Source organism: Erythrolamprus reginae, chromosome 3, assembly GCF_031021105.1.
Source record: "Erythrolamprus reginae isolate rEryReg1 chromosome 3, rEryReg1.hap1, whole genome shotgun sequence".
NCBI lineage: Eukaryota > Metazoa > Chordata > Lepidosauria > Squamata > Dipsadidae > Erythrolamprus > Erythrolamprus reginae.
The window spans coordinates 143,937,250-143,951,099 of NC_091952.1; the positions used below are offsets into that span (position 1 = coordinate 143,937,250).

Sequence of the window (13,850 nt, forward strand, 5' to 3'; positions counted from 1 at the left end):
AGTTGCGGGCCTACTTGGACCAGGAGGTTCTCCGCACAGTCACTCAGGCCCTCATCACCTCTTGTCTTGATTATTGCAATGCGCTCTACATGGGGCTATCCTTGAAAAGTGTTCGGAGACTGCAAATAGTCCAGAATGCAGCCGTGAGAGCTGTTATGGGTGTACCTCGGTACACCCATATAACACCTTTGCTCCGCGAGCTGCACTGGCTTCCTATTAGTCTCCGGGTACAATTCAAGGTGTTGGTTATTACCTATAAAGCCCTACATGGCTCAGGGCCAGACTATTTACGGGACCGTCTCCTGCTGCATACCTCCCAGAGACCAATAAGAGCTCACAGAGTTGGCCTCCTTGAGGTCCCGTCGACTAAACAATGTAGGGGAGGGCTTTCTCTGTGGCTGCCCCGGCTCTATGGAACCAACTACTGTGTTTCCCCGAAAATAAGACAGCGTCTTATATTAATTTTTGCTCCCAAAGATGTGCTACGTCTTACTTTCAGGGGATGTTTTATTTTTCCCCCAATTAATTGTATCCTGTATCCTGCTGCAGCAAAAATGCATCCAAACCCGCAGCCGCATGTTGGATGCGTATTGGATGTGTTTTAAAACTAAATGATGCAGCGTTTGGGGATGCAATTTATGGACAGCAGTGTTATATATGTTCTGTTCAGGAATGTTGCAAAACGAAAGGTCTCCTAGGCAATTCTATGAAATCTCTCCTATGTCTTACTTTCGGGGGGTGACTTATTTTCGGGGAAACAGGGTATCCTCCATTGTCTGCACTGCTCCTACCCTACTGGCCTTTCGCAAGGCCACAAAGACCTGGCTTTGCAGGCAGGCCTGGGGACCATGAATTGTCCATCTTTCATGGCCAAATTTTATTTTTTGAATGGTGTGCATGCATAAGATTTGATTGGTTTTTATATAAATGGGTTTTACTGGGGTTAGTTTTTTTAGAGCTTATATTCTACTTCTTTTTTATTGCTGTATCTTTTTGTATTGTTATTATGTTGTAAGCTGCCCTGATTGGGCGGCATAGAAGTTGAGTGAGTGAGTGAGTGAGTGAGTGAGTGAGTGAGTGAGTGAGTAAGTAAGTAAGTAAATGAGTCAGCAGTGTGCTGCAGCTGTCAAAAAAGTCAACACCGTCTTAGGCTGCCTCAACAGAGGGATAGTATCAAGATCAAGTAAAGTAGGAGTACCACCTCATGCTGCACTGGTAGGACCAAATTTGAATACTGCATCCAATACTGGTCATGATACAAAAAAAGATATTGAGATCCTAGAAAGAGAAGGAAGAGAAGAGCACCAAAAGTTATAGGTAATCCCTGCGGTACGAGTGTTCTCTTAGCAAATGTTTGAAGTTAAACTATATGTGCCTCCTAGCGTTTGCAAACAAGTCGCAAAACTATGAATGTTGCATCACCACGGTAGTTATTCGTTCTTATGAATGACTGCAGAAGCTCTGCAACATTTACCCTGTCTATTCCCCACCTCCCTCCCGCTGTGCCAGATTTCCATAGGCATTAGGCCTGTGGATACTAACCTGTGAAGCTCTAGAGAGCCTTTGCTTTCTTGGCCTGTTTTAGCACTTCAGGCCTTTGGTGAATATGCAGAGAATGGAGGCCTACAGTACTGCAAGATCACACTAGATCAGTAGTGCGAAAACCCATGCTATTGATCTCACATGATCTCACTGTACTTTAGGCCTCTGTTCTCTGTAAACTGAGGCCTGGATGAGACCTGAAGCAAAAGGCTTTGCAAATGGCAGGAAGGCCTGAAACATCGAAGCTTTTCCTCTGCAAAGCCTTTTGCCATCTTTGCAAAAAGCCTTTGCTGCCAAGAAGGGCCCCCCAGAGAGAGTGTGCATCGCTCCAGAGCTCTATTTTTGCCTGGCCAGGCCTTTTCTCTGCTGAAGAGAAGGTCAATTTTCAAGTGCCCCATTTCCATGCAGACAAGTTTCCAGACTCCATGAGGGCACCAAGTGTTTGAATGGAGCAATTTGCTCCGTTTCCAACATCCCCAAACTCTTTTCACCCAGACAAAGATTGGAAATGTCTGGGATGCATTGTCTCACATGAGTTCCACTTTTGCAGAGAATGCGTGCCCAATGTCCCATAAGATTGGGGCATCTACAAGGTTCCAATCTCTGTGGGAAAAGTGGTTGCAAGCTAATTTTGGTGCACGGAGCAATGAGAGGTCGCTGCCCCCAAGCCTCACTTTGTGCAAATGGTTTTCTGCATGGAGCCTGGAAGGAGAGTCACCGAGACTGCTCGCTGCTTCAGAGGTAACAGGCAGGTTCAGTGATCAGAGAATGTGAGCAGATTGGGCTTGTCCTCTCTCTCTGCTCTTGCTGCTGGCTGGGAACAGGCAAAGAAACAAGAAACACTGGAGTAGAGACATCTTCACAAGGTAAATGACCCGGCATGGCAGATTTGGGGAGCAGGGAGAGAAACAATTGTGGGGAGCATGAGCTATTTCAGTGGGTTGGGGGAGGCCTTGGATGGCCTGTTCCAATACTAAGCCCCCCCCCCATGGCCTTCCCCACCCTGAGATACCTTATGTGCACGTTATGAGGCTCTCATTTGATTAGCAGAGGTATGGGTGAAAGGAGAGAGTGATCACCTTCAAGGTATGAGATTCACTCCCACGAATCCTCCTGTTATGAATGGAATGGGCAAGCACCATTACATTCATAACTCGAAGACTCCCTATATTATTATCAATGTTCCCTCTAATTTTTTCCCGATGTGGGCGGAAAAGTATAGTGTCTGAGCGACAGTCCCTTTGGGGCATAGAAGTCTAAATAAATAAATAAATAAATAAATAAATAAATAAATAAATAAATAATAAATAAATAAATTTTCATGCCTGAGCGCCTGATTTTTTTTCACAGATGTCACCCAAGACACCTTATTGCATAATTATTTGGGGCTCAGTCCCAGGGCACAATAAGGTCCCTTCCCACCATGTTATTCTGTTATTTTATATTTCAATTAATATCATTATCCTCTTATAAATCCAGATAGGCCATCATGCCTACTCCTCCTTTTTATACATTCTTCTTAAAAGAAACAAAAAACCCTTATACAACTTTTTCCTAATTAGGAAAAAAAATTCCCTTCTTTTTTATTAAAAGAAAATAATAATAAAACCAAACCAAAATCTATTACAATTAAAACTAAAACAACCAGAAAAACCAAAAACACAAGTATTAATAAATCCATGCTTTAAAATCTTCATTTATTAAATATTTATCATAGTATTATAGTAATCTAATAATACTATGAAAATCTATCCGAACACCAATGCATCAATTAATATATTTCTTCGGAGAGGGGCGGCATACAAATCTAAGTAATAAATAAATAATAAATAAATAAATATCAACAATTGTTAAGAAATACTTACTGTTACCCCTAGTAGGCCGAAATGGACCGACAATGTCATTATGGACCAAATCGAAAATGCGTGAAGACAAACATAGGGCATGCTTAGCAATGGGCGCAGCTTTGGATTTGGATTTGTTGCAAACAAAACAGTCCAAGTAAATTGGGCAATTACTATCGACTTTGAAACCATTTACGAATTCAGGCATCTTGGATAAGACATCATATGAAGCATGGCCCAAACGACGGTGCCAATGGTGAATGCACCTGGAATGAAAATATTTGTTAGTTAGTACAGGTTTAGCATTTGCAACATTATGCGGAACACCTTGGAATTCATTGGCTTTATGAGCCTCTGTTTCTATAGTAGCAGCAGGTTTTCTCTCTGGGCCTGCGCATTCATGGTTTGGAACGCTTATACTTACATCTACCAGTGCACGAAAATTTGGCTTCAGGTAATAAACACCACCAATCGGAATGGCATATGAGACAACAGTTCCATTTCTAATAATGTGGATGTCATTGTTCAGGAGCATAGCTTTGTAGCCCAAGTCTTTGTTCAGGCGATAAAGACTAAGTGTGTTGCTTGTAGCATTTGGAATGTAGAGAACACGTGGAATCATCTGATCCAATTCATCTATGTAGATAGTTCCTTCGACTTTGCATATGTGATTTGAGACTGAGTACAACTCCTTTATATCGGTCTCATGTAATTCAGTAAAAAGTTCTTTTTGGTGAATAATGTGAAAAGCAGCTCCGCTATCTAAAGTCCATAAATATCTTGTGTTGTGCTCATCATTTGAATCAGGAACGTTGTTTAGGATCAAGGTATTGATTGTAGAGCGTGATTCACTTTTGGAACCTCGTTGAGCTGATCTGTAGTTACTGGAACTCCTGCGTTCCATAATGACTTCTTCTTTTAATGGCGGTAAGGCAGATAATTGCTTTTGAACTGCAGCTGGCATCGGTTGCTGTAGTTGAGGACGTGGTGCCAATAATGGCTGTGCCGGCTGAAGTGGAATTTGCGCCGGTTGCACAGGCGTAGCAGGAACTTGTGGCGGTTGTACCTGTGAGAATTGCACCCCTTAACTTGGCTGGGGTACTTGTTGCAAAAATGTCTGTTGAGGTACAAACCTTCCTTTGTCTGCAGAGTAGAATTGTCCTGCTGAAGCTTCTTTGTTCATTTGGAAATCTAAAAAGAAATCTTTCTGGCGCAAATCAACATTTTTCTGGCCATATAAATTTTCTGGTGACCTGAATTGCTTAAAACGGTCACTGAATGGTGCTCCTGAGCCTTCTGGCATTGGAAAAACATTTTGGTGCAGTTGCTTAATTTGGCCACCAGGTGGCACATTTTTGATCTGGCTTGAAGATGAGTAACTTTGTGAAAATAAAAAAGTTGACTTGGGTAAATTCTCAGTTTGGCCACTGGGAGGCGCTGCTGCACCAAGACTTTTCAAAAGGCTAGACTGTTTTTCTGCAGACTCCATCTTTTTTGCCTCTGATAAATTATACATTTCCCTTTGACAATACATTAATTGCATGCTTCTTATTTGATCTTATTTCTCTTCTTTCTTAGTTATTTGAGTACAATAGAAATCAATTAAATTATTCTGACTCTTTGTAAGAGGAGTTGATCCTCTGTTTACATACAGATTTGAGAGATATTCTTGAGCTACTTTGATGTCTCTGTGCAAATCAGTTGCAAGAGATTTTAAATCCAATACATTTATATCTGATGTTATGGTGGTTAAGGGGGGCTGTTGACTCCCCCTTAAAGGAATCTGAGAGTCTCTCTCCTTTGCTTCTAGACAGAAGGCATGTTTTTCTTTGGCTTCAATATGGCGTTTTAAAATTGCCTGCCTGCTTTGCTTATCAGTCAAAATACTTTCTTTCATTTCAGAGTCCCCCAGGAACACCTGTTGTTTATCAAAGCATTTTGCTTTCGGTCTTGCTAATTTAACATTGCTTGTATGGTTCTTCAAAGAACACTGTTTTTCAGAGAACATTACGTTTTGCTTTGCACGAGAGCTAGAAAGATCAGAGACAGCTTGGCTGTATTTTAATTCTTGCACATTATCAGTTATAATAGGAACGTAATTTTTACTCACTATTTGAAGTGATTTATCTTCAGCCAGAGATAAGATTGGAACGGCCGCAGGCACAGTGTTCGCTGAAGTTGTAAATCTCTTTGTAGGAATGCCTTCTGCCGGTGTCAGCATGTTTGTTTTAGAAGGAGGTAGATTCAGAGGAAAATATTTCTGCTTTTTTGCTGGCATTCCAGACCCTTGATTAATTAAAGTAAAACCATCCTTTGCTACCATGTCACCTTTTGTGTTAAAGGCGGAGGCCGACGGAGTTATGAGACTCAAGCAGTGTAAATCAAAACAAGCATTCCTTTATTTTAAAACAGAAAATAAACAGTGCCATGAGAGACACATAATCTAAGCAGCTTAAAGCATGGCGTCTAGAGAAGAACAATAGAGAAGAGAGAAGTGCTTTCGTAAGCGGGCGGAAGTGATATGTGGGATGTGACGTAGATATGGGAGTGATTAATAGCAAAGGCACACATGTTAAGTCTTTAATTGCTTAATGTCTCTGTGGCTGGCAATTTCCAGTGTGACAACAAGCCACAAGAGACATCTCTTTAGAGGAACATCTTCCCACCTTGTAGACAATACTTCCAGAAACTGGGAATAACCATAAACAACTTCTATATCTAGTATCCAATATCCAGTATTTAGTTCAGGAAACACAGATCAGTTTGACATGTCTTCATTGTTAATGAATTATCTACCTTCAGTCTCTCTAGGACTTTCAGCTGACTTGCACCTAAGGAGTTTGTTTTGATTTCTTTTTTGCAAAAACAAAACCAACATCATTTAGAAGCAATTACAAATGCCTTCAATGAGAATTTAAAAAATACAATATCCAATTAGAAAAAGCGAAACTTTTCTCTCCTTCTTTCTTCCCCACTCCTTTACCACGGTGGAAATCCATTCCAGTCAATTTTAAAATCACGCCGCATTTTGGAGTCGGAGTGAGGGGGGAAATTAGCCAGCTGTGCTTTTCTCTCTTTCTCTCCAGGGTGGAAATCCAATCCAGTCAGTTTTAAACTCATGCTGTATTTTGGAGTCGGAGGGAGGGGGGAAATTAGCCGGCTGGGCTTTTTTCTCTTTCTCTCAAGGGTGGAAATCCAATCCAGTCAGTTTTAAAATCACGCCACATTTTGGAGTCGGAGGGAGGGGGAAAATTAGCCGGTTGGGCTTTTCTCTTGAGGGTGGAAATCCAATCCAGTCAGTTTTAAAGTCACGCCGCATTTTGGAGTCGGAGGGAGGGGGGGAAATGAACCGGTTGGTCTTTTTTCTCTTTCTCTCCAGGGTGGAAATCCAATCCAGTCAGTTTTAAAGTCATGCCGCATTTTGTAGTCGGGACAAATAATCAAGGTCTGGTCACCTCATTCTAATTGCCAATTCCAGCGCAGAGGTCAGACCTCTGCGCTGGAATTGGAAACTCGTGGGCAGACATCTCAAATCTCCTGCGCTATAGCACACAACTCACGTTAGAGGGAACACTGATTATTATTATTATTATTATTATTATTATTATTATTATTATTATTTAGATTTATATGCCGCCCCTCTCCGTAGACTTGGTGCGGCTCACAGCAACGGTATATATAAGGGGTATAGAGGCTAAACCATATGATAAATCATTGAAGGAACTAGATCTAATGAAGAGAAGCACTAGAGGTTAGTATTAGTGTTAAGGGCTGTTAAAGAGAAGTGGGTTTTTAACCTATTTGCCAAGAACCTGAGAGCAGGACAAGAAGTAAAAGTGGCACATCATTAAAGAAAGATCTAACGTAAAACTAAGGTATTTTAAGTTTAATTAACTTAAAACTGGACAAGAAATGTATATATTAAACCGTAATAACTGATTCTCCAATGCCTCTGGAAGGAGAGTCCAACGTTTAGCTCAAGTCTTATTGGTAGGGACTGAGTTTAAATTAACATAATTAACATACTAATTAGGTACTGCCCCTAGCTGCCCCAGGAGCTCAGTTTTAAAAAACTCGGTGAAGAATAGGGACTCAGAGTTTTTCCTCTGTGTGATTTGTTTAAAAGATAGGTTTGTTTTAAATAAAATTAATATATTTCTGCTTACTGATGTATTTTCTTGCTTTGCAGGTAAGGTTTTTTGCCTGGGGTCTCTGCCCTCCGCGGGCACCACCCCCCACGATCTCCTAATGGGGCCTCTTCTCTTTCTGAGTAATGCCCCGAGAAGGAGAAGTTGGGCTACAGGTCACTGGCCTCCGTGGCCATACCTAACCCGTCGCTCCCACGGTGGGGGGGTCTGCCCCCCACTGAAGGGGTGCAGCAGCACAAGGATACAAGCACAGGGGGGGGAACACTAAAATCGCCGTCCTGTTTCTCCCCCCCCACAACAGAGAGCGTGAAGACACAAGCTGGAGGCTATTTATAGAACCAACTCTCAGCTGATCTGGCCAGCAGCACAGTGTCTGCTTGAGGTGAGGGCAAGTCCCAGGGGCTTGACAGAGGCCCCTTGTTCCCTCTTCCTCGTCACGCCCACCATTTTGGATCCGGCAGCACGAAATGTTTGTCTAAGGCTCAGCTGTTTGACGTGAAGCTGGCAACACGCCAAATAGTGTTTCAGGCTGGATTCTGCCCAGTAACAACAAAGGATTGGAGCAACTGAGAGCTCTCAAGGCCTGTGAGACCTTGGCACAGGGCTAGGAGCTGTGTGGGCCGGATTACTTCCCTCACTCATAGTTCTTCTGCCTGTCTTGCCTCACAGCAGCAGCTTTGCAGAGCCTTCGTGACAGTTTATATACAGGATTGTGAGTAGGCTGCCCCTTGTAGTGGACAATGGAGGACGTTGCTATGGCTGACCAAGCGATCTCAGTTGGGAGGGAGCAAAACCAGGCACTGCCTGTATCCTCTAAGGCCAAGGAAAAATCGTCTGGCAGTAAGGCCAAGACCAAGTCAGCCCAATCCTCCTCTTCACTCAGAGGCAGAGAAAAAGATCAAGGCTTTGGAACAGCAACTGGAGGCAGCCTTGAATCCCTCGGGCTCTAGTTCGGGGGGGGGGGGGGGGGGCTAATCCCAGCTAAACCCTTCTTTCAACCAGTGTCACAGCAATTGGGATCACCGGGATGGTCTATCTCTCTCCAGAACGACAGGACAACATTTGAACTCTAGTGTCCAAGCTCCAGCATCAACACAAGATACTGCCGTCCTTCCTGTCCAAGTTACTGGGGACTCTAGTCTCGTGCATAGATATCGTGCCATAGGCACGGTACCACATTCGGTCTCTACAATGGGCGCTGCTACCCTACCAGAAAAGGAGGATCAGCCATTCTCACAGACAGGTTCCCCTGAGATGGGACAGTTCGCAATTTCTTAAAATGGTGGATGTCACCGGCACTGCAGCAGGGTTCGTCTTTTTGTCACCACGAGTACACCATCCTCACAACAGATGCCAAACTAACAGGATGGGGCGCTCATGTAGGGCTCATGTGACTCAGGAATTTTGGGAGCCACAAGATCTAGTACTAGTAAACATCAATTTCCTGGAACTGAGAAGGCAGTTCATCTGGCTCTACAAACCTTTTTGCCATTGCTGAGAGGAGAACATGTCCTTGTCCGTACGGACAATGTGGCGACCAGAGCTCACCTGAACCATCAGGGAGGGACAAGGTCCCACAGACTGATGGAAGAGACTGTGCGCCTGTTCAACTGGGCGGAGTTGCACCTGTCATCTCTGAAGGCAGAACATATAGCAGGGGTGTACAACACGCAGGCAGACTGGCTCAGTCGGACGACGTTGGACCCGGCGGAGTGGCGGTTAGCTCTGCAGCTGTTCCAGGAGATCGTAAACTGGTTTGGGAGGCCTGTGATGGATCTGTTTGCCACTCACCACAACACCCAGCTCCCAAGATTCTATTCCCGTTTTCTGTCGCCAGGGGCCAAAGAGGTCAATGCGCTATACTTGCCTTGGCCCAAGAGACTGTTGTACGCCTTTCCACCGATACGCCTCATTCCAAGGGTCATCGACAAAATCCTGGCAGAAAGGCAGAGATCCTATTAGTCGCAACGCACTGGCCACAACGTCCGTGGTTCTCAGATCTCATGGGTCTGTCAGCCTCCCCTCTTGGAGGATTCCAGACCACAAAGTCTCCCTCAGCCAGGGGGCGGTTTTCCATCCGGAACCTCAGTGGTTCCACTTAACCTCAGGGGTTCCAGAATATTCCGGTTGTGCTGGGGAGAGGTAGATATGGCGGGAGTCACGGGGCGAGCCATTCTGGAGGAAAAAGAGATCGCTGCCTAAAAGCGATCCCTTGTTCCGGCCCCGTGAGCTCAACCCGGGATCCTGGTGACGAGTGTAATCCGGGCCCTGGGCTTAAGCTGCTGCTACTCAATGCCAGATCGGTCTTGAATAAAGCTCTCCTCATCCGGGATTTGATCCTGGATAAGGAGGCCGATCTGGCATGTGTTACTGAAACCTGGCTGGGCCCAGAGGGAGGGGTGCCTCTCTCAGAAATATACCCAGCTGGGTTTCAGATATGGCACCAGCCTCGACCCCAGGGAAGGGGGGGGAGGAGTGGCTATTGTAGCCAGGGAGAGCCTCCATCTGCCTAGACTCGTTGCTCCTGAGATTGCGGGTTGTGAGTCACTCCTTGTGAAGTTGGACTTAGGGATTCAGGTGGGCTTGTTACTCACGTACCTACCTCCCAGCTACGTGTCAACAGCCCTGCCTGTGCTGTGGTGGCCGGGTTGGTGGTGGAGTTCCCTGGACTCATTGTCCTGGGGGACTTCAATCTACTGTCGCTCGGCGGTTCCTCTGGATTAGCACACAGGAGTTCATGGCCACCATGACAGCCATGGACCTGACTCAAGTAGTTCAGGGTCCGACTCACGAGGGTGGACACCCCCCCGACATGGTATTTCTCTCAGAGCAATTGAATAGTGGTCTGAGACTAAGGGGCTTAGAAGCATTGCCTTTGTCATGGTCAGACCATTTTCTACTGTGGCTTAATTTCCTGACTCCAATCCTCCCCCGCAGGGAGGCGGAACCGATTAGGAGGTTCCGCCCCAGACACCTGATGGACCCTGAGGGCTTTCAGAAGGCGCTTGGGGTTTTACCAGATTCGCTTGTCCACAGCTCGGCAGTGTCTCTTGCTGAGGCCTGGAACAAGGCTGCTGCGTAGGCTCTTGACCGAATTGTGCCACTCCAACCTCTCTGTGGCACTAGACCCCGTAGAGCCCCATGGTTCAACGAGGAGCTCCGGGAGTTGAAATGCCAGAAGAGACGTCTAGTTAAGCGATGGAGGAAGAGTAAGTCCGAATCCGATCGAACACTTGTAAGAGCTTTTATTAAGACTTACAAAGTGGCGCTCAAGGCGGCAAGATGCACGTCTTTGTCCATCTGTCTGGGAGGAGTTTGACTTGGTGACACCTGATGAAGTGGACAAGGCCATTGGAGTGTGAGTTCTGCCACCTGTTTACTGGATCCGTGTCCCTCTTTGTTGGTTTCGGCCAGTCAAGAGGTGACACGGAGCTGGGTCCAGGAGATTGTCAACGCCTCCTTGGGGAGTGGGTCCTTTCCGGCTCCTTAAAGGGAGGCACTTGGCCGCGAGAGCCATCGTGGGGCTTCCCAGATTCGCCCATGTATCTTCAACACTCCGTGGCCTGCATTGGCTGCTGATCAGTTTCCGGTCACAATTCAAAGTGTTGGTCATGACCTTTAAAGCCCTACATGGCATTGGACCAGAGTACCTCCGGAACCGCCTGCTACCGCACGAATCCCAGCGGCCGATAAGGTCCCACAGAGTTGGCCTTCTCCGGGTCCCGTCAACTAAACAATGTTGTCTGGCGGGCCCCAGGGGAAGAGTCTTATCTGTGGCGGCCCCGGCCCTCTGGAACCAATTCCCCCCAGAGATTAGAACTGCCCCCACCCTCCTTGCCTTTTGTAAACTACTTAAGACCTCCCTATACCGCCAGGCATGGGGGATTTGAGACATCTTCCCCCAGGCTCATTATAATTTATGTTTGGTATATATGTGCTGTTTGGTTTTTAATTATGATAGGATTTTTAGTTATTTTTAATATTAGATTTGTGCCATTATAATATTATTTTTATCGTTGTGAGCTGCCCCGAGTCTTCGGAGAGGGGCGGCATATAAATCTAAGAAATTGAATTGAATTGAATTAAACGTCTGACATTTGAGGGGGACAGATTAAGAGGTCACTAGTTGCCAGAAAAAGTCATCGCCACGATGCAAGCAGCCTGACGCCCTTCAACAATTAGAATCTACCAGGCAACATGGTCCGCCTTTAATTCTTTCTGTTCCAGCAAGCAAATTCAACCATAGGATTCGACACTAATTCCTATTTTGGAATTTCTCCAAACAGGACTGAACAAGGGCTTGGCTCCAAACACGATAAAAAGACAGGTGGCCGTCCTTGCAACTATTGTGAAAATGGAGGACAAGGGCTCCCTGGCCTACCACCCGTGGATCAGGGATTTCCTAAGGGGAGCTAGCAACACACACTCCCCTCTGGTCTGCCATTTTCCTACCTGGGACCTTTCGTTAGTCCTTCAGGCTCTTACAGGTCCACCGTTTGAGCCATTAAGAACTATCCCTCTATGTCTGCTATCTATCAAGACTGCCTGTTTAGTAGCAATCACTACTATCCGGGTGTCCGAGTTGGCGGCACTTTCGGTCAGGCCGGATCTATGCACATTTCATCCAAATAGAGTCATCCTGCACCTGGATCCGACGTTCATCCCCAAGGTGAACATTTGGTTTCACAGAACACAAGAACTAGTGTTGCCTGATTTCTGTGCTCATGGAAACCACCCGTCAGAGTTGAGTGGCACAAAGTGGATATCCGTAGGGCACTAAAAATGTACGTTAGGCGCACAAACTCACTGCGCAAGACCGAGGCCCTGTTTATTTCCTTTGCTCAGCATAAATTGGGCCTCAAAGTTTCTCCACAAACAATTAGTCATTGGCTTAAGATGTGCATTGTTGAAGCTTACAGGGCTCGCTCGCATGCTCCACCCAGTGGGATCACAGCTCATTCTACGCGGAGAGTAGCCACCACGTCTTCATGGTCCACGCAGGCGTCCATCTGTAGGGTGGTCACGTGGACTACGCCAATGACGTTTATACAACATTATAAGCTGGACACATTCACCTCAGCTGAGGCCGCTTTTGGGAGGAGAGTACACCAGAGAGTGCGTGGGCCTCCGGCGCCCCTGGTTCAGGCATCTCCCTCCCTTGAGCATTGAACTTGGGTATATCCCAACTTGGACTCTCCTTCCAGAGGCATTGGACAAGAACCGTTGAACCTAACTGAATGGTCTTCTCGATGCCCTGGAAGGAGAGTCCAAACCCACCCAGCCTTTGAACCATGGGCTTCTTGACTTGCAGTTCAGTTGGTTGTTGTGAGTTATGGTTGTTCAATAAATTCTGTTACATATATGTTGGCCTTCGTTTTTTAAAATTGAGCTCCTGGGGCAGCTAGGGGGCGGTACGTAATTAATACTTTAATTGTGTTAATTTAAACTGAGTCCTTACTAATAAGACTTGAGCTAAACCCACACTGGACTCTCCTTCCAGGGCATCGAGAAGACCATTCAGGTAGGTTCAACAGTTCTTCTACATTCCTGAAATCAACCCTAAACTGATATTTTTACATGAAAATCTAAGTACAAATTTCTATTGTGAGTTGTAAACATGCAATGTATTGCCTGCTATATTCTAATATATTTTTGAAATGAAGTATAGTGGATAATAATAAAACTTTTTAGGATGGAGAAAATAGTAGAAAGTAAGTATTAAAATACTGAATAATAAGTAGCCCCAAATTATAGAAAACAGAAAAGGAATATAATTCTGGAATATAGTTAGCTATAGCTCAACAATATCCAATTGAATCATTTTAAAAAAAAATGAAAACTTTGTTGTATTCATCTGTTAAGTGTTAGAGGAAAAAAATCAACTAAAGAGTTTTATTCTATGCTGTTGAGAAATGTTTAATTTAGAAAGAATGGACTTATATTTATCATTATTTTTTTGTTTGTAGGGCATGAGCCAAAAGGAGAGCTCAAAGTCTTCTATTATGTACATTCAGGAATTAAAATCTGGTCTTAAAGATGCGCCGCTACTTGGATGTTTGGAGTCTTTACGTGTATCACTCAATAACAATCCTGTCAGGTAATGGTTCAGATAGAACTTTGTTGATTGCTAAATACTGCAATGTTTAAAAATTTGGGCATGATGCATGTCTGGAGACAGATGTACAGTTAGCCCCTCAACTTACAACAGTTCATTTGATAACTGTAGAGTTATGATGGCTTCAGTAAAAGTGATTTATGACCTTTATTCACACATATAATGTACACCTCCCCCACAGTCACATGATCCCAATTTGGG

General features: G+C 44.8%; 1 protein-coding gene across 2 annotated transcripts in view; it reads left to right on the forward strand.

The window, feature by feature from the left end:
• The window catches only part of DIAPH1 (diaphanous related formin 1), a 241,251-nt gene that overhangs the window by 34,963 nt on the left and 192,438 nt on the right, over positions 1-13,850 (forward strand). For both annotated transcript variants that reach the window (XM_070746897.1, XM_070746898.1), the window contains exon 5: positions 13,501-13,631. In XM_070746897.1, the coding sequence (XP_070602998.1) occupies positions 13,501-13,631 (131 nt within the window). The remainder of the gene's footprint in view (positions 1-13,500; positions 13,632-13,850) is intronic.